General features: G+C 47.8%; 2 protein-coding genes across 2 annotated transcripts in view; one reads left to right on the top strand and one right to left on the bottom strand.

Moving 5' to 3' along the window:
- Window positions 1–4,630, top strand: part of C8A (complement C8 alpha chain) — a 68,226-nt gene extending 63,596 nt beyond the window's left edge. The window contains exons 10-11 of the mRNA XM_058717267.1: window positions 250–472; window positions 4,208–4,630. Coding sequence (XP_058573250.1) covers window positions 250–472; window positions 4,208–4,359 — 375 coding nt within the window. The 3' untranslated portion in view covers window positions 4,360–4,630. The remainder of the gene's footprint in view (window positions 1–249; window positions 473–4,207) is intronic.
- An 11,430-nt stretch (window positions 4,631–16,060) lies between these two features.
- C8B (complement C8 beta chain) overlaps window positions 16,061–19,567 on the bottom strand; it is a 37,385-nt gene continuing 33,878 nt past the window's right edge. Inside the window, exons 11-12 of the mRNA XM_058717265.1 lie at window positions 18,684–18,752; window positions 16,061–16,380 (exon numbers count right to left, since the gene is read on the bottom strand). Of these exons, the coding sequence (XP_058573248.1) occupies window positions 16,229–16,380; window positions 18,684–18,752 (221 nt within the window). The 3' untranslated portion in view covers window positions 16,061–16,228. The remainder of the gene's footprint in view (window positions 16,381–18,683; window positions 18,753–19,567) is intronic.

The following is a 19,567-nucleotide window of genomic DNA, read 5'->3' as shown; positions in this document are numbered from 1 at the left end:
AGGAGGCCCATGTTCAGAATGGCTCTTGCACTTAATTGGGTGATCCTGAGCTAGTCCCTCGAACACTCAGGGTCTCTGGGGTTTAGTACCTGCTTTGCAGAGTGGCTGTGAGGGTCCAATGCAGTAAGTTCTAGAGTTCTAGGTCTGTGCCTCGCATGGAGCAGGCCTGGGAAGGCCTGATGGCCAGTTTGTGGGCTCTGGGAAGCTGGAAGCCCAGGGAAGGGCTCTCTATTTTTTTTGAACCCATAGATGCAGCCCATCCACGAGGTGCTGCGACATACAAACCTGGGGCCCCTGGAGGCCAAGCGCCAGAACCTGCGCCGGGCCTTGGACCAGTACCTGATGGAATTCAATGCCTGCCGCTGTGGACCCTGCTTCAACAATGGGGAGCCCATCCTCAAGGGCACCAGCTGTGAGTGCCAGTGCCCACTGGGTCGCCAGGGCCTTGCCTGTGAGCAAATGGAGCAGAAGGGTAAGACCCACGTACCCTCACTCAGATTCAAGCCTGACCTAGCTCAGAGGCGCCAGTGCAGAAGGGACTGTTGGGGTTCCCAGCACCCCCCTTTGTGTGTCCTCTTGCCCACTACTCTGGCTACAGCACTCTGAGCTTTATGGGCGACTGCTCCTTCCCCCTTCAATGCTTCTTATGCTTTCTCCCAGCTATCAAGACCCTCTCTCAGATGAGAACTATTTTCGTTTGTTTATTTTGTTTTGTTTTGCCAAGGTGTACATGGACAGGACAATTCATTTCAGGAGGGATATATCAGTTTCTTAGGGTTGCCACGACATATTACCACAAGCTGGGGGGCTTAAAGCAACAGAAATTTGTTGTCCCACACTTCTGGAAGTTAGAAGTCCAGAATTCAGGTGTATTGGCCAGGTTGGTTTCTTCTGGAGGCTCTGAAGGTGATGTGTTCTATGCCTTTCTCCTAGCCTCTGACGGTTGCTGGTAATCCCTGGCATTCCTTGGCTTGTAGATGTGTCATTCCAATCTCTGCGTGTCTTCACGTGGTGTTCTGTACTCTACATCCGTTTTCTTTTCTTCTAAGAAAACTAGTCATTGGATTAGGACCCATCCTAATCCATTGGGATCTCATTTTAACTTGACTTAATCTGCCAAGACCCTACCTGCAAATAAGGTCGTGCTTACAAGGTAATGGGTGTTTGGACTTGAGCACATCTTTGGGGGTCAACTACAAGAGTTTACTCACTGTCGTTACAGTGCAAGGAGCTATGACTACAAACAAAAGGGTTGTGGCAGGTAAGATTTAAGTGTATAGTCGCACAGCATGAACTCACTGGTACCAGGGAAGAAGGCTCTGAAACAAGGATGAGAAATCCATATCCTTAAAGATAAGAAGTCTGAGGACCTGGATATGAGCCCCAACTACTTCACTAACTTACTGTGAGACACTGGTTAGCCATTTCTTTTTTCTGGGGTTCATCTTTCTTGCTTGGGTTTCCTTTGAGCTTCAAGAATCTCTATACATGCTCAAATCCCCAAGCTTTCAATTTTCTGCACATACAAAACTACTTATATTACACATGGAATGATGGCCAAAACACATGGGCTACCAAATCAATGTATAAATCAACCTCAGTTGGCAACTGCAGTGAAGATGATGTGAAGAAAAGGAGAAAAAAAGAAAGTCTGGATGGGTACATCTACGGTAGCACTACTCTTAACCCAAACCATTGATGCCCATGGTAGGTGGGGTAGGAGCCTGGTTGTAAAAATGAGCTGATGGTGGGTTATAATCACCTCATTGGTGGAGTAGTTCTCAAGGGGAAGCAGGACGGCAGAGCTCTGGTGGCAGAGAGGCCTTTGAAGGCCAATGTTGTCAATTTTCATGTGAGAATTCCCCATAAAACGAAGGATAAGAGCAGTACCTTCATCACAGGTTGTGTTGATGTTAAACTAGCTAACATGAGGCAGGCTCTATGATTACAAATAAGAGGAGGAGATCACTCCACTGGCAGAGGATCTATCTTGGTTTGGTGTCTTCTCTAAATCCCTCTTCTACTGCTGAAGGGAACACAAATTAAATCTTGGCAAGCTTCTTTGTATCCTGCAGGAGGAATTGTGACAGGGGTGAGCCAATATGGTGAGTGAATTCCAGGGTCTTTATGAAGGAGGATGCAGGGGATAGAAAACAAGTAGACTGGTTACCAGGGCAAAGACAGGCACAGTTTCCTTCTGTAAACTGAAAAAAGGCACTGCCCGATAGGTGGGTAAATTGGGAGAAAGACAGAAACTTCTTAGGGCGGATACGGACAAGCTCCAGGGCCCAAGGAATTCTTGACTTTTCAAGCAGAGTGTGGACTGGGTTTCAACCCTCATTTGCCCCATTGGCTAGGCAGCTTTTCCAGGGGACCAAAGGTCAGTGAACAGGAAGAGTAACTAACCCTTATTCTTTGCCAGACACTATCTCAACACGTCATGGGCATGAATTCATCTCTTCCCCCCAAACAATGTTAGAAGTACCATTATTAGCCCCAATTTACAGGTAAGAATTGGGGTAGGAGGAAGGTAACATACTTTGCTCAAAGTCACCCAGCTGGGGAGTGTCAGAACCAGGATTTGGATCTAGGGGTTTGGACCCACCCTAGGACACAAGCTCTTAACTGTTACATTCTACTGATGTATATACTAAGAGTCAAGAAGTTTCAGAAATGAGGGCAGAGAGTCTGAGATGATTATATTGACTATTATCTTGGAGAGCGGGGAGGGAAGATGTGTTCATGGTTATCAGCCTGACCTGGCTTAAAGGGCCAAACGTGAGTCCTGCCTGGGTAATCACAATTACAGCATGGGCCCCCAAATGAATGACTCATTTGGACCCTTTACATCCCTGTCCAATATTACAGAGGTAGAGAGACAGGGAGTGTGGATTACCTAGATATGCCTCTTCAATGGTCCAACGCCAGGCTCAGTTGTGGCCATGCTGAGTCATATGTACAGACAATGGGCACCGGAGAAAGGGGGCATGATGCCAATGATCTGGGGGTGGTGGCAGGACCCAGAGGATGGACCCTCCTCCTCAGAGCCCATTTAACCTACAATATTACATTCAGTCAATTGCAGGCAGTTCACAGGTACCCCACTGACCTTGTCACAAGCACAGTGTGGACATCAGGTAGCCTTGGGGACATCAGACTGAGCGTTCAGCCTGACAAAGACTAATTTGGTAAGGAAATCTAAGAGTGGGAAGTCAGCCCCCATGGGAACCCACTGACGTTGGTCCCTAAGTATTTTCCCAGCAAACCTTTGCCTGTGGAGACCAAGTCACAGAGGTGGGAAAAATAGAGACAGAGAAGCCTGCTGTGGCTGTCCCACCAGGGAGTATAATTACAGAGCTGGAAGGGGCCTGAAGATAATCTAAGCCAATGATATTGACACTGGGATCTGAGGAAACTTGGAGTCTTAGGGGCTGCCCCGGGGGAGCAGGGCAAGCCAGATAGACACCCCAGCTTCAAATAAAACAGCTCTACTTTCATCTGGTGGCCATATTGGGGCTCACATAAGATTTCATTTAAGGGAAAAAAAACACAGGAATGAAAAAAATGATGGAAAAACACCAGTGGATTAGTCCATCGTTTTCATTTACAGAGGTGAAAACTCAGGCTGAGAGAGGGTCTGCCCAAAGACCCGGAGCCAGTAGGAGGCAGCAGCCCCAGGCCAGGGGATTTTGCATGAGCTGGACTTCCAGAGGCAACCCTTGATCAGTGCCTGTGTTCTGATGCTCTGTGCAGACCCTGTCACCCACCGTGGCCCCAGCATCAGAGTCTGAGGGGCTCTGATTTGCAGACCCTCAGTCAGAAGCCCTCGAGCCCCTCCAGAGGGCTGTCAGGCTGGCCCTTGTCTGTGAATCCTTGGCTGGGCTGTGCTCCCTGCTCTTCACACCCTCCAGTGGCTCCGTGTCATTCTTCCGGAGGAACGTGTCTTCCTGCTTCACTCTGCTATCTATCTTGCATGCAACTGTGGATTCCAATTTCATGAGATGGGCTCTCAGAAGAGGCTCTCGCTCCATCCAGAGTTTCAAATTAAGTGCAAGGCGGTGAGCACAGAGGTCTTGGTTGGCTACGCCAGGCATTTCCCCAAGGAGAGATTGCAGACCACTCTTGGGCAACGGGATGGGCCTCCCTCCTTATAATCCGAGCTGCTTCTTGTATGCTAACCTCCTCCCCTGGGAAATTATCTGTGCAGGAGTCAAGGCGGATGGTCGCTGGAGCTGCTGGAGCTCCTGGTCTGCTTGCAGAGCGGGCACCCAGGAAAGGAGGAGAGAGTGCAATAACCCTGCACCCCAGAATGGAGGCAACTCCTGTCCAGGGTGGAAAGTGCAGACCCAGGCTTGCTGAGGGCCTCTGGGCACAGATGCAGCGGATGGCACCCCCTGCATTGACCACTGGAAAAAGACTTCTTTCAGCTGAGGGGAAATGCAAATCAGCGTGGACTTTTTCTTTGTCCCGCCAACTTCCAGGAGTAGGACCAGCCTGTGCCGTCTACAACTAACTGTCCTATTACCCACAAGATGCAGTCATTCAACAACTGGGCACTGAATGTCAACTAGGGCCTCAGTCCTGCTCACAGCACTTCAGATCATCTGAGAGAGAGAGAGGGGGGGGGGGGAAGGACAGAGATATTTCAATCCATGCCTTAGAGGGACTTATAGGATGTTAGAAGTAGGAGGCAAGCAGATCAATGGCCAATAAAACAAGGTATGATGAGAATGGTCTCAGTTCTTTGATCACAATATTTGTTCATTCACAGAACCATTACTAGTTGGTAGAAGCAGCAGATACACTGAAATAATGAGAAAAAAAGATTGACTTGGGTTCCGTCAATTTTCCTTGATCTGGGTTCAACATTATTTTCTTTCATTCCCTCAATTAATCTCTTCTGTTCAGGTTCTTACCACAAATAACACGTTTCCCCCAGTTATCTTCTCAGGGCACTCTATCCTTTTCCTTCATGGTGTTTTTCACAATTAATAACTGTGTACTGGCTGCCATATCTCCTGTGACTATTTATGATCTGTCTCCCCTGAGATGCTAATTGTGAGGGCAGGGATTAGGTTTGTTTGGATCAGCAATGTATCCCCAGAGGCCAACGCTGTTCCTTGAAATGGGGGAGACCTAACAAGGATGAGGGGAGGGACTGAACTCAAGAGTCAGTTCAAAAATGTGGTTCCTATGGGTGAGCGCCCCAGACTGGATAGTAGAGCCAACAAATGCTGATCAGTGCACCTTCCCTGACCACCTGCAGGAGAGCCAATCACACCGGCCTGCCTCAGTATCCCCATCATACTCTAGTCATGTCTCAAATAGAGAATGTGTTGTGTTGCACAAACTTTTCCGTTTACCTCTAAGTTTCTCCTAGAGGTGGGTAGCTCTTTGGCAGTAGAATCTGCACTTCCAGTAGGGACAAAAAAACACCTGTTGATTGATATATCCTAGTGCTATCTTTTCAGAATCCTCGATCTTTTTAGGGTAATAATAAGACATATATACGTGAAACACTTAGAAGGGATTTTAGGAATACAGAGAATTAATTGTTGAGTTAATGCCAAAGGAAGGGCCAAAGGAGGCCAGGTGGGACAGAGGTTTATGTTCCCTGGTGTGTATTTTACATATGGGATGGGGCTTGACCCAGACCTTGAATGATTTCTGAACGAGGCAAAGAAGGAAGAGGCCTTTAGGATAGAAGCTCAGCACGTAATACAGTTTGAAGGTGAGAAAGAACCTTGGGGGTGTGTGCACATGAGTTGGGAATGGAGAATGGGGGAGAAAGTGAAGATAAATATGTCATATGAAACAGCACAGTGCCAGGGTGGCTCTGTCAGTTAAACGTCCAGCTTCGGCTCAGGTCACGATCTCATGGTTCGTGAGTTCCAGCCCCGCGTTGGGCTCCATGCTGACAGCTCGGAGCCTGGACTGTTTCAGGTTCTGTGTCTCCTTCCCTCTCTGCCCCTCCCCTGCTCATGCTCTCTCTCTCTCTCTCTCTCTCTCTCTCAAAAATAAATAAACATTAAAAAAATTTTAAAAACCCCAGCCCAGCGCCTGTCATATATGGAAATATTAGCAACGCCCTTATTATTACTATTGTTACCAGTGTTCATTAAAATTTATAGTTTAGCAGTTTCATTTCTAAAGTCATCAGATCTTCCATCTAAAAGAAGACAACTCCTTTACTGCTCCTCATCCTGTCATGAATTTGTTTTTTCTTTCAAAGTTGACTTACATTAGTAATTAGTTTCTATTCATTACTTACCGGGCAGCGGTGCTTACCCGCTAGCACCTGACAGAGGCCGAGGGGGCAATTTACAAGAGGACATTCAAAGGTGGTCTGAAAGCTGTAGTTTTCAGTTGGGGAGTTTTAAAAACCTTGCTGTCCAGAGGCTGCACCCCCAGACCCATTAAATCCAAATGTCTGGAGGCATGAGCCAGACATCAGTAGTTTTTAAGCTGTTATCAAGTCCACTTCAATTAAAAAAAGAAAGAAGAAAGTAGTCAAGGCTGAGAATCCTTGATCTTCAAGGATTCATCACACGTTCATGGGAATAGGCATATAATAAAAGGACAGCCAATATACGGTTTATCTCTGTTATCTCATTCAGCCTCATCCAGGACCTCTTCAGATATGTTTTAGGAGTCCCATTTCACTGCTAAGGAAACTGAGTCTTGGCAAGGCTGAGCCTCATGGTCAGCCAAGGTTTGAATGTGCTACATCAAGCCCACGCCCCCCACCTTTGCCCTATGCTGTCTACCAGGGACTGGTAAGACAAGGCAAGGACTTGTAGGATGGTGCAGGGGGCATGGGGAGAGGCAAAGAAACTCCTTAGGGGGCAAATGTAGGCATCTAGGCGGGAGATGACAACACAGGGATTGAGCACCTGCCTGGATCACCTGCCTGGATCATTTTGGCTGGTGTGAGCCAAAACCACCAACTGAGCAATGCTGTCTTCAGTCACCAGAGCCAGAGAACCACGGCCAGCCTCTGCCTTGCTCCTCGGGGGATGCCGCATCCCCAGCAGTTTCAGAAATCACAATTCAAAGGCAGGGGCGGTTTCAGAAGCAGCGACCCTCCCCCAGATCAGTGCCTTTCCCTCTTCAAAAATGCCTGACTCTTGTCAAGCAAAGGGCATAAAGCTTATCAAACGTATTCTACCTCAGGTCCTTTCAGGAGACCTATAATCTAAGGCTTTATAGGTAGTGGATGTAAAAACACGGCTTAAAGATATAATCTTCAGCCTGACAAGGTGTCTTTGGAAAGTAAATTAATGACAGAATGAAAAGCAATAAGGAGGGGCTTTTTTCCTTCTTTGAGATAGAGGAGGATCTAAAGAGTTGACTCAATGAATCTCTTCTGAACTATATGCCTTTAGGGTGAAGATAATGGACAGAGAGAAAGGGTAGGCTTCAAAAACCACGCTGCAGAAATGAGAGATGGCAGAAGGAAGCTGTCGGGAGCCATGGTAAAAAGGGGATGTGATGTGCATTAGCGGAAGGATGCCTCTCTTCCCTAAAGACATTCAGGGCTGCTACCCCTGCACTTGGGAAATGGGCAAAGCACCATGGTGAGCTCTTGTGCCAGGCCCTGAGCCAGGTGCTGGAGACACGGAAATGAATCAGATGTGGTCCCAGCCCTGCAAGAATGCTGGTCGGGTACAGGAGGCTGGCAATGGCAATAGGTCCGATGCCAGCAGGATATCCAGAGGGCTGTGGGGGCTAGGCCAGCTGGCGGGGGGAGGCAGAGAGGACAGCCCAGAGGAGGAGAGGATGGCCAGTGGAACCTAGGAAGTGAGTGTGGATTAGACAAGGAAAGAAAGGTCAAGAAGGGGCAGAATAGCACAGAGGAAATAGCATGCAACAAAGCTACGGGGATGGGAACCCACGAGGTGGGTTGGTGGGGGTGGTGATTACTGCTCAGCTCCTTGGTTTGAGTGCTGGTCCTTCTTAGGCTGGGGATGGCTGAGATCAGACCTTTGGTTTGCTCACCGAGCCTTTCCTGAAGGCAGCTGGTGCTTGGTCCTGGGGAAATTTCTACAGATGGTCACTTTTCAGCTCATTTCCAGTGTTCTTGGTGGTTCAACACCCCACAGCCATTGTTGTAAAGCTCAAGCGTTTTTAACTGGATTCACAAGGTTCTCTATTATCTGATGCCAATGTACCACTCCATCTTCGACTCCCTTTTCAGATTCTATGAGGCACTTGTACTAAAAATCTATTGCCCCAGGGCACCTGGGTGGCTCAGTTGGTTAACTGGATTGAACTTGGGCTCACGTCATGACTTGGGCTCATGTCATGATCTAGCAGTTTGTGGGTTTGAGCCCTGCATCAGGCTCTGTGCTGACAGCTGGGAGCCTGGAGCCTGCTTCAGACTCTTTGTCTCCCTCTGTCTCTGCCCCTACCCTACTTGCACTCTTTCTTTCTCTCTCTCTCAAAAATAAACATTCAGTAAAATCTATTGCCCCTAACAGGATGTACAAAGCCCTATATGTCTAACTGTTGGCTCTCTGACTTCATTACCTTCTAGTCACTCCTTCCCTCAATCATGTTGCTCTAGCCATGAAAGCCTGTTTGTGGTTCCTCACACATGTCAAGCTCTCTCATGCCCTAGGACCTTTGCATCTGCTATCCCCTCTGCCCAAAATGCTCATCTCCTAAATCAGCTCATCCAAGACTCATGCCCTTGTTTCACTGAAGTCTCTGCTGAAGTATTTCCTCCCCAAGGGCCATTTACCCTCATTTATTATTCTTATTTTATGGCACTTAGTACTACTACTAAATAGATTCATTTAGTCTTCTGTTTTTCTTGGTATGCCTCCTTCCATTATGATGCAAACCTTTTTATGGCTAGACCCCCAGTGCCTAGAATAGTATTTGGCCTTAATAGGGGGTCAACAAATATTTGTTGAATGAATGATGTCCAGTTTAGTTCCTCAAACAGACCAGGCTCTTTGTCGTCTCCAGGCCTTTGCACACACTACCCAGAAGCCCCCTGCCCGCCAGCTCCCTCTTCTCCTGGTTCTTTGCCAGTACTCTCAGGGTGGAGGTTAGGTTCAACCCTGACCTCTTCCACTAGCCCACACTTCATTGGGTGCTACTCCTTCATATGGCTCTATATTCCAGCATTTTCTGCAGGCTATAACTGTAGCTTACTCGTCTGTCTCCCCACACTAGTGACTTGTTGCAGGGCAGGTGGAAACTCATGTTTACCTTTGGAGCCCTTGTACCTGGCTAGCTTAGTGCTGGACACATAGGAGCTTCCTAGTAAAAGCTTGTTGGATGCTGTTCTCTCTCTGGTCCCTCTGTGCTGTCGTGTCAGGAATTTGTGAGAGAGAACCCTGTAGAAGACATTTTCACAGGACTTCCGGATCCTGCAAGCTTCCTGGAGCATCAAGGGAGAGCCCACACCATCCCACGAGGCTGGGTAAACTTCAGAAAGAGAAACCACCTTTTCCACTTTAGTGAAGGAAAGCCCATCAAATCGAGTTAAAAATTCTGCATTAGTGGCCTTGGGGTTTCTCCCTCCCCTGGGAGAGATAAAGGAAAACATGTTTCCCTTCTATATTAGCAGCTTAAAGTGTGAGATAAATCCTCTCGCCTAACCAGTTTTTAACAAATGGACTTTGCTGTCCAGTGGCATGATACATGCCTGATGGATCTATTTATCCATTCTATTTCTTTAGAGATAGCAGCTAAGAAGTTTTATCTATTATTTGTCTCCCTCCCCCATTCCCATTTTCCTAACCAAGCATAGAGAGCAAGCGGTTGATGGATGGATGGTGTTTGGGATAAAAGGGACCAGAATCAGATAGTTTTCAGGATACGAACACACCGGCTTATTAACAAGGAGGTCCATCAGGCAGGAGGTGGCGGGGGGAAGGGGGCGTGGGTACCAGACAATGGCCAGTGATGGATGAAGGAACACTTGGGGTTGCAAGGTGGAGACGTGAGATAACGGGTGGGTGCAGCCAGTGATAATGGCAGTGCCTGGGCTCTGGAGTGGGCTCCTGCCCGGAGGTGAATGTCAGACCAGCCACTCGACTCCCTCTGACAATCCTCCAAGAATTTCCCCCTGCAAACGCAATCCCTATTCCTTCTCCTTTCTGTAAAATGCGGTCGATATGCCCCCAAAGAGACAGATGCTAGGCAGGGGGGAGAAGAGGCAGATGGAAGGCAGTGCTGGTTCATTCTGCACCCAAGATTGGAAAGGCAGTTGAGTAGCCAGCATGTGCCAGGCACTTGGGATGGCGGCAACCCCTCTGCATGTCATGCCGTTCAATCCTCACACTGTGCCATCAAGACGGCTGGCCCGAGACTCTGATGAGGACACTGAGGCACAGAGAGGTAAGTGACTTGATCGGGATCACTCAGCTGGGAAGTGATGGCATTGGGTCCTACATCTCTGTCTGTCTGCCTGCAAGCCCTTTGTTTTCTTTTGAAATTTGTTTTGCGTTTGTTTACTGTTTGAGAGACAGAGAGAGAAAGCAGGAGAGAGGCAGAGAGAGAGAGAGGGAGAGGGAGATTCTCAAGCAGGCTCCACACTGTCAGCACAGACGACGCGTGGCTTGAAGTCATGAACTGTGAGATCGTGACCCGAGCCGAAAGCAAGAGTCAGAGGCTTCACCGAGGGAGCCACCAACGTGTCCCGCCCAGAAGCCCTTTGGAATGCAGGGCTGCTTCTCCACTGCAAGGATGCCAGACCACGGGCCTTTCTCTGCCTCTTCTATGCAAGCGGACAGGCAGGCAGGCACCTGCTATGTGATGCCACTGCCGTTGCTTCCGCTGCAGCGGGATACGCGGACACAGCCCTGGGACTGGGGCGGTTTGGCCACTTTCGAGCTGTGTGGTATTAGGCAAATTGCTCAGTCTCTCCGAGGCTCCTTCTCACCACCTGTCAGGCAGATAATACATCCTCCTCTTGCAGACATCGAGAGGATTACACTGGATTAGGTATGTGAAAGTTCTTTGTAGCTGGTAATGCCCTCTGCAAATATTAGTTATTATGCTGTTACATTTCCCCTTAATAACCCAGAGCTTGGGCTATAAAAGCCTTCCATGTCCTTTATGAAGACATCTCCTAGGAGCTAAGCTATTTTATGTCTTTCTTGTTCTCATGCTTATGGTAGGTTTAGCACTAAAATATTTTTTTTAAATTTTTTTTAACGTTTGATTTTTTTTTTTTTTTGAAACGGAAAGTGACAGAGCATGAGCAGGAGAGGGGCAGAGAGGAAGGGAGACACAGAATCCGAAGCAGACTCCAGGCTCCGAGCTGTCAGCACAGAGCCCGACGCGGGGCTCGAACTCACAAACCGCGAGATCGTGACCTGAACCGAAGTTGGAGGCTTAACCGCCTGAGCCACCCAGGCGCCCCGGCACTAAAATATTTTTAAAACAGTCTTAAATTACTTTTAAAAATCAAACAAACCAACCACTGTTCTTGTTGATGTTTTGAGAATCCCCAGAAATAACAATGTCAACGATACAGCTAACTAAGGAGTGCTGACTTTGTCTGGGCGTTCACATATGCTCCCCAAACTCCAGAAGGTTTGCTACTGTGACCATCCCCATCTTACAGATGAGGAAATGAACGCACTGCACAAAGCCTTGCACAAAGCCACACAGCTAATAAGCCACAGAGCCAGACAATGTCACAAATGCAGGCAGTATGGCACCAGAGTGCACACTTCTAACAACTACACTACTCGGCTTCTCTTCATCTGTGTTTCCATCTCCGCCTACGAGGTTGGGACTTTCCCTGGGTTTCTCAGTGAACCCTGAATTTCCAAACACCTCAATATGGAAAGATGACTCAAAGAGGAAAACACTACACAGAAAAATCTGACTTCACGATAGCATTCGCTGAACAGGGAATCTCAAAGACGTATGGTATACTAGGCCAATGTGTTACTGTTTTTCTTTTAAGTTTATTTATTCTTAAGAGAGAAAGAAAGAGAGAGAGAGGAGAGAGAGAGAGAGAGAGAGAGAGAGAGAGAGAGAGAGGAGGGGCAGAGAGAATGAGAGAGAATCCCAAGCAGGCTCTGTGCTGTCAGCACAGAGTCCGACATGGGACTCAATCCCACAAACCATGAGATCATGACTTGAGCCTAGATCAAGAGAAGGACACTTAACCTACTGAACCACCCGGGCGCCCCCAGTGTGCTGCTGGCTTTAGGTGGGCATTCTAGGTTTCAAACGAATCCATAGATGAAAAAAAATGAGGTAGAGGCAGAATGCTAGAAGATAATGTATTTTCTTTTTGGTTACTCTCTGTTCATTTTCTGCCTCTGCCACATACGGGGCGCGGGCCTTTAACCCCTTGGAGCCTTGGCTTGGACAGCCACCTGGAAATGTGCTTCTCAGGTTTACCCCCACCAAGGGTTACAGCCTTTCCCACTCCCTTCCTCTGTAAAGGTTTCCCGGAGATCTCTGGTGGTCGCGAGTGGGTGTCACCAATACCCCTACCTGAGTCCCAGCAGCCCCCATCCGACATTGACTATTTCTCTGCCTCTTTCGTTTCGATCTTTTTTGCAGCGCTGCCCACAAAGCTGGCTGAACGTGCCTCCCCCAGCCACTCCCATGTGGGTTATCCCAGGGATGCCCTGTACCAACTTTCATGAGGCTACCATTACGTGCCACTCATTCATGAAAGTTTCTCACTGGCCGAGGAAGGTTCTGGCCCACTCCCATTCCTTTTCGTTGCTTAATTAATTCATGCAATAATGATTTATTTTTGCCTGCTGTGCCAGGCACTGCACTGGGTTCTTGAGATACAAAAGAGCAGTAGGCACCATCCCTCCTTCATGGACATTATATTTGAGGAGGAACAGGAGACGGTAAATGAGTAAATTATAACACAATGTCCTTAAAGCCTAGACATGCTGGCAAGTAGACGTGGTGTCATTAAGGACATCTTCAGTCCCTAAAACAAAATCTTTCCCCCCTCAAGATGCTAATCAGAATGTCCCCAGGGAGTCCTGGCTGGTGTCCCAAGGGCTTTCTCCTGCAGGCTCACTCTTTCCTGAGAGCTTTTCTTTTTTTTTTAAATTTTTTTTTTCAACGTTTTTTATTTATTTTTGGGACAGAGAGAGACAGAGCATGAACGGGGGAGGGGCAGAGAGAGAGGGAGACACAGAATTGGAAACAGGCTCCAGGCTCCGAGCCATCAGCCCAGAGCCTGACGCGGGGCTCGAACTCACGGACCGCGAGATCGTGACCTGGCTGAAGTCGGACGCTCAACCGACTGCGCCACCCAGGCGCCCCACCTGAGAGCTTTTCGAGTAAGTGCCTGGGAACAGCCCAAAGTTCTCTTCTTTAAAACAAAGATGGCATTCTCCTCTGGATTCTGTGCCAGGAGATGCTCTTTCTCCCAGCCTCAGCCACCCACCTTGATTTCCACAGGCAGCCCATTCGTGGTAAGGATCCTGTTTCCCTCTGAAGCTTTCTCTACCTGTCACCTGATGATTATATTAATATCTACCCCATCAAACCCAGATAAAGATTAACTGAGATAATGTAGGTTAAAAGACTTCATAAACTGAGCAGCTCTCTATAATTGGCAGCTATTATTATTATCACTATTGTTAAGATAATTATCATCATTATTATTCCCACAGAAGTTATGTTATTAGCCCAAGGTCACAAAGAGAGGAAGCAGAGCCCGAGAGCCACCCCTCCCCCGTCCCCACCAGCCCCAACATCTAGCGCTCGGCGAAGCTCCCAGCGTTTCAGAGATTCACGTTCTTGGATGCAAAACTCTCCCACACCCAGGTATACTGCGCTGTGTTCCAGCTTCCAGGACCACTGCCAAACTACCCTGCCCGGACTGGGCCCCACGGATCTCGTGCCTCCTTCACAGGTATGTCCGTGTTGGCTACGGCAGCCAAGGTTTGCCAAAAGCACAGTTTGCATTTATTTTGTTTAATTCTTACATTATGTTTCAGCCTCCTCCGAAATGCATTTGTTTGCAAGAAGAGTCACGAGGGGAAGTTCAGCCCACAAATAAGAATATAATTATTACACAGTTTAGCGGTACCTAGGCGTCACCTGGGTATTCACCGGTGCTCCGAAATTCAATTGTTTCTCCTTCAAGACCATATTTAATAGGATAAACAATTTCTGCTAAATGCAATAAACGTGAACCTGGGCTGTCATCTCCATAATCAACTTAAATTTCCCATTAGAAGCGGTGGCTGTGATTGAGATTCAGAATTTAATTTGGCGGTGCTGGCTTCAATGTGCTAGTGTGGGCTTCCTGGGAGTTTCCCATCAACCAAAGACAGAACCACTCTTTCCCGTCTCTGGGGAATCTTAAAAGAAGATAGATTATAACTCAAGAAAATTATACAGCTTCGGTATAATGAAAGAGATAAAACATTATTGGATTAGCCTGTTGAAATAACAGCAGACGGTAAAGCAATAATATCAAGCCAAACAAGGGCCCAGAGCCGTCAGCTCAATTGCAGGGACATAGGGATGAGAGAGGGCAAGGCAGGATCACCACACTTGCTACAACAACCCCCTTCCAAGAATCGGCTCCTTCCTGTGTTTGTTGCATTGACTCAGTTCCAGGTAGCTGGTCAGGCCCGACTGGTTGTTGGTGCTGACCCATGCTTTGGTGTCATGAATGTGTGAAGGTCTTAGGCCCCAACGCCTAGCCCAGAGGCAAACTCAAAGCAGATGACGTGGCTGGAAACAAATTGATTGAAAATGAGACGGATTAACCAATTCACCTTCAACCATTTCCGGCCCCTCCGTTCCCCCCCCCCCCGCCCCCCCACCCCAATGTGATCTCAACAAATTCACAGGAAGTTCTGCAAAGACAGGGAGCATCCAAGAGTAAACAAAATACAAAGGGATGTTTTAATGTGTTGGAATGAATGAAAGCGATAGAGCCTTAATGATCACTTGACTCAATCTAAACAATACAAATATTCTGGTTTTTAGTAACCTAAAGATCAATTGACTGCCCTCAAGCAACTTCCCCCCCACGCTCCAGATGGGATTTGCACAAAATCATGAGTGAGCAAAGTGAAACATACAGAGGTCGGGGAAGGTTCACACTGCACACTGCCCCAGAGCCATTAACTGGAACTTCTTCATGTGTCTCCGTGTTCTCTCTTCCAGCCACCACAATATCTCTCCCCTTCCTCCCTTCCTCCCTCCTTCCCTTCCTTCCTTTCTTCCTCCCTTCCCTCCCTCCCCCTCCCCCTCCCCCCACCTCCTACCTGCATTCCTCTCTCTGTCTCTCATTCAGTTATCAATTTCCCTTGCTCTTTTCTCCAGCTCAGGGCCTTCTCTAGGCACCTGCTCATGTCACAGCAATTCAGCTCCGCCCCGGAACTCTGCTTCTGACATGCACAGCCTTGCCTCTCCTTTGCTCAGCATCAAAGGGAGCTGAGGAACCAGGATCCACTCTCCGCGGGATGCAGGGGGTGGAGACTCAATAACACAGGCACGCACACGTGCGCGCACACACACACATCCCACTTTCTCCTACATTTAATTTCGGAAAAAAATTCATCGTCAAGAAATGCCCATGTATGGAGAGGAAGGGAGCATCACAGTTAAGAGTCTAAACCTCTGGAGCCCAAGTGCCCGGGTTTGTAGCCCAGCTTTGCCACTTCCTAACTGTGCAACCCCGGACAAGCCACTTAACTGTTCTAAGCTTCAGTTCTGCAGCTGCTGAATAGGGCTAACACGGCATCCACCTCATAGGGCTGTCATGAGGATGGAATGAATTAACACACTGAGCACCGAGGCCGGCACAGTAATCATTCGATACATATTCACTGCTATTGTCACTGAATAAGACCATGCAGTCCTCAAGGGAGGAAAAACTTAATAGCTAGTCACTGATTCATCATTGGGTACCTACTATGTGCCCCTCACACAGTGGGACTTCAGTGTGAACAACTGCTAACACAGTTTCTGGCTGATAATACACGTGACTGGGATAAAATTATACAGACGAGCAAAGGGAGGATTACCGAGATTCTTAAGCCCTTAAGCAACGTGTAGTTGACGTTGAGCTATTTGTTCAAATCAACGTGCGTTTTGCAAATAACATCTTTATTTCAAACGCTCTGAGTGGCACGGCCCTCTACCCTTGGGATGGCCCCAGCTGGGAGCTGGTATGAGGTAACCTGGCCTGAGTTCCTAAGGGCTCAGAGCTCTCGCAGTGTGCAGCCCACAGTAGTAGGTGCTAGAAGCTTTTCCTTCCTTAACAGTTAAGTGTTTCTGAAGCAGGGCCCACGCAGGGGCTGCCTCCATTCTGAGGAGGTGGATGGTTACACTGCCTTTGTCTTGTTTTCTGTCCTCCAGAACACGGAGACCAGTCTGACCAGCAATTCCATTTCCCATCAATGGGGACATCTGTAAGGAAGAAGGTCATCAAACGTTAATCAACCCTTGTTACACCCTAGTGCCCTCTGGGGTTGGGGGTGGGGTGTATAAGCCAAAAGGCTTGGTGAGTGTGCTCAGATCTCCTCTCTCCAGTCAGCTGTCCTTTTTGCAAACCGTGGTACTCGCCATATTCCCTTCTTCCACAGAGCTTTTGTAGATGCTGTTTCCCTGGCCCAGTATACTCTTCCCTCCTCTGTTTATCTGGTTAATCCTATTCGCCCATCGGATCTCAGTTGAAGGATTATCTCTGCAGGGAAACCTTCCCTGACCTCTAACTCCCCACCAATCCATCATATTTTAAGCTCTTGGAGCATTTTATAGCAGTGACAATTACAGCTTTAAATGTATTTCTGGGACAATTCAAATGACGTTGGTCTTTCTCTCTAAAGAGTAATCTCCACGATGACAGGATCTATATATGATTTGCTCGCCACTGAACCCTAGCACCTAAGCTGGCACCCAGGGGGTCTTTAGTAAACATTCTTTGGATGAATGCACGAGTGCTTCCCAGCTGGGTCACCTCCCAGGTATAGGATGCTGCTAGTTTACTTGTTGTCAAAGTACGAAGCAGGAACTCTGTTATATACCGTAAGCACTGCGTGTTATATGAAATAATAACAAATAATGCACTCTCCCCTCCCTGACATTTGCCTTTCCCATGAGGATTCTGTGGTTGTTGATGAGACTGACAAGTAACCGATTCCATCCACCCTGATACATCAGGTGTCTGGTCGAGCCTCTGATGGGCAGTATAGTTCTGCATACGTCACCTAGTATCTCTGGGCCTGCCCCACTGGTGAAACGAGAAGGCTACAGCAGGAGATGTCCAGTGTCTCCTCCAACCAGGAGAAATCCTGTGGTTGTGCGATTACACACTCACTGGGCACAGGACCGTGTGGGCTTGTGCTGGTGGTGGGAGGTGAGCATTTCACTGGGGAGGAGAATGGATAGTGCAAGATCCACTGAGCCCGAACCTGGGCTCCTACACTTACTGTGTGACCTCTGGTCAAGTTAGTGACTCACCAAACCTTAGTTTCTTCATCAATAAAATGAGGATATTGATGGTACCTACTTTGCCATGTTGTTGTGAGGATCAAAAGATTTAGTGTTATGTAAAATGCACTTGATTTTGCTCTAAAACAAACTAACCAACACTTATTTTGCTCTTACATGTGTTAGGCATTATTCCAAGCGCTTTGAGGTTTCATGAGAAACTCAAGACAGTTCTAGGAGGTAGTTAATACCACCAGCTCCATTTTACAGATGAGGAGACTGAGGCACAAAGAGGTCAAGTAAATTGCTCAAGGTCACAGTTACTGATGAAACTCAAGCACAAGCTGAGTCCAAGCACTCATCAAGGTGCCTGATACGTAGTACAGTGCCTCGCTGTTTTTCTGTTTGTTTTTTATTTTTATTCTTTTGGGCGGGGGAGGGAGGGAGAGGGAGATGCAGAAACTGAAGCAGGCTCCAGGCTCTGAGCTGTCAGCAAAGAGCCCAACACAGGGCTCAAACCCACAAACTGTGAGATCATGACCTGAGCCGAAGTCGGATGCTTAACCGACTGAGCCACCCCAGGTGCCCCATGCCATTTCCTTTTTTAATGATATCATCCAAAAGCCACAGAGAGGAAAGGAAAGGGAAGGAGGAGTCAGGGTGGGGGGCATATTCAGAACTCTTAATAATAAACTGGCCAAAGAATTTGAGGGCTGGAAAGGATCCCAATGATAGTCTAGTCTTTCCTTTGTTAATTCAGGCCAGAGCACTGAGCACCAACTAGGCTGGGCCATGGGGACTCAGAAACAAATGGCACATGATCTCTGCTCACACACACTGGGGAGAAAGACACACACAACCCAAAACATAATGTGCTAAGAGCTATATTAGGTATATGTTCAAAGTGCTACAGGAACACATAGGAAGAGTTAACTAAATTTACTCAGGGGTGGAGGCTTAGAACTTTTACAGAAGAAGGGGCATCCCTGCTGGATTTTGAGGACTGAATAAAAGTTCAGTTAAAAAAAAAAAGCAAGAAAAAAGGTAAGCATTCCAGAAGGATTCAAAGAAATGACTTGCAAATGCCGTGCATTAACAGTCCTATAACATGAAGCATTCTCAGGTGTGAAAATAATGAAAGATAAAGTCAGGAGCCAGGATGGATCTCAAATTTCATAGCACCCGGCCCCCAACCCAGCATCCCCTGTGCTCTTGCCCTTTTCAATTATTCTCTAGAACTGCCTAGATTTCCCTTTTCCAACCGACTCAAGATTCCTTACTTTTCTCAGAGGTGACCTCGCAGGCTGGGCCCTGGAATCCAACAGGACAGATGCACTCACAGCGGGATTCTGAAAAGACAATGCAGACAGAGTGTGAAACAGAATTCCTGGAGTTCAGCCCTCCACATCACTTTGCCATTAGGTTAAAATAGGGGAAACATTTAGTTGAAGGGTTTAAGATAAGAAGGTTCCATGCTAAGAATACCTACTCCTTCCCTGAGGGTCTTTTGCTCCTGAAGGGTGGTTACTGCCTGTCACGGGGAACCATACGGAGTTGCTGAGGGGAATTACTCGTGAGCTCATGTTTGACCCAGCGGTGTGAGTTTCCAGTGTTGGAAGCTACATTGGTGGTCGCGGAAGCCAATGGTCACTGGTGCTCAATTTCACCCCGAGCCATCTAATTGTTCAGCCTCTGCTCGAACACTCCAGTGATTGGGAACTCACTGTCCTCAGATGTCTCGTCCCACCTTTGGCCAATTCTGGCCCTTTGGAAGTTATTCCTTAAGTTGATCTGTAACATGTCACCTTGGAGTGACATCTGGATCACACAGAGTCCCTTCACAGGATTATCCTTTAGAAGTCAGGCCCATGAACAACCCTGTCTCTGGCTTCGTATTCTCTCTCACACTAGTGCACATCCTTAGGTGGGTTCAAGTTTCTAGGTCCAAATTTCACATGAAGGCAAGGGGAATTCAGCAACCCTGGATCACGACGTTGAGCTGATGGGCAGATGCCATTTCTTGCTAACTTCCTCCCCACTTCGATGTCTCTGTCCTGACAGCAGAACTTTCCAGCCTTAGGCTTTCACTTATGTCTCCGTTGCTCCCATCCACCCTGTTCAAGAAGCTAGACACATACTCCCCAACCTCAGTTGGGAACAGGTC

Source organism: Neofelis nebulosa, chromosome 2 (genome assembly GCF_028018385.1).
Source record: "Neofelis nebulosa isolate mNeoNeb1 chromosome 2, mNeoNeb1.pri, whole genome shotgun sequence".
NCBI classification, from domain to species: Eukaryota; Metazoa; Chordata; class Mammalia; order Carnivora; family Felidae; genus Neofelis; species Neofelis nebulosa.
This window is presented reverse-complemented; position numbering and strand designations above follow the sequence as displayed.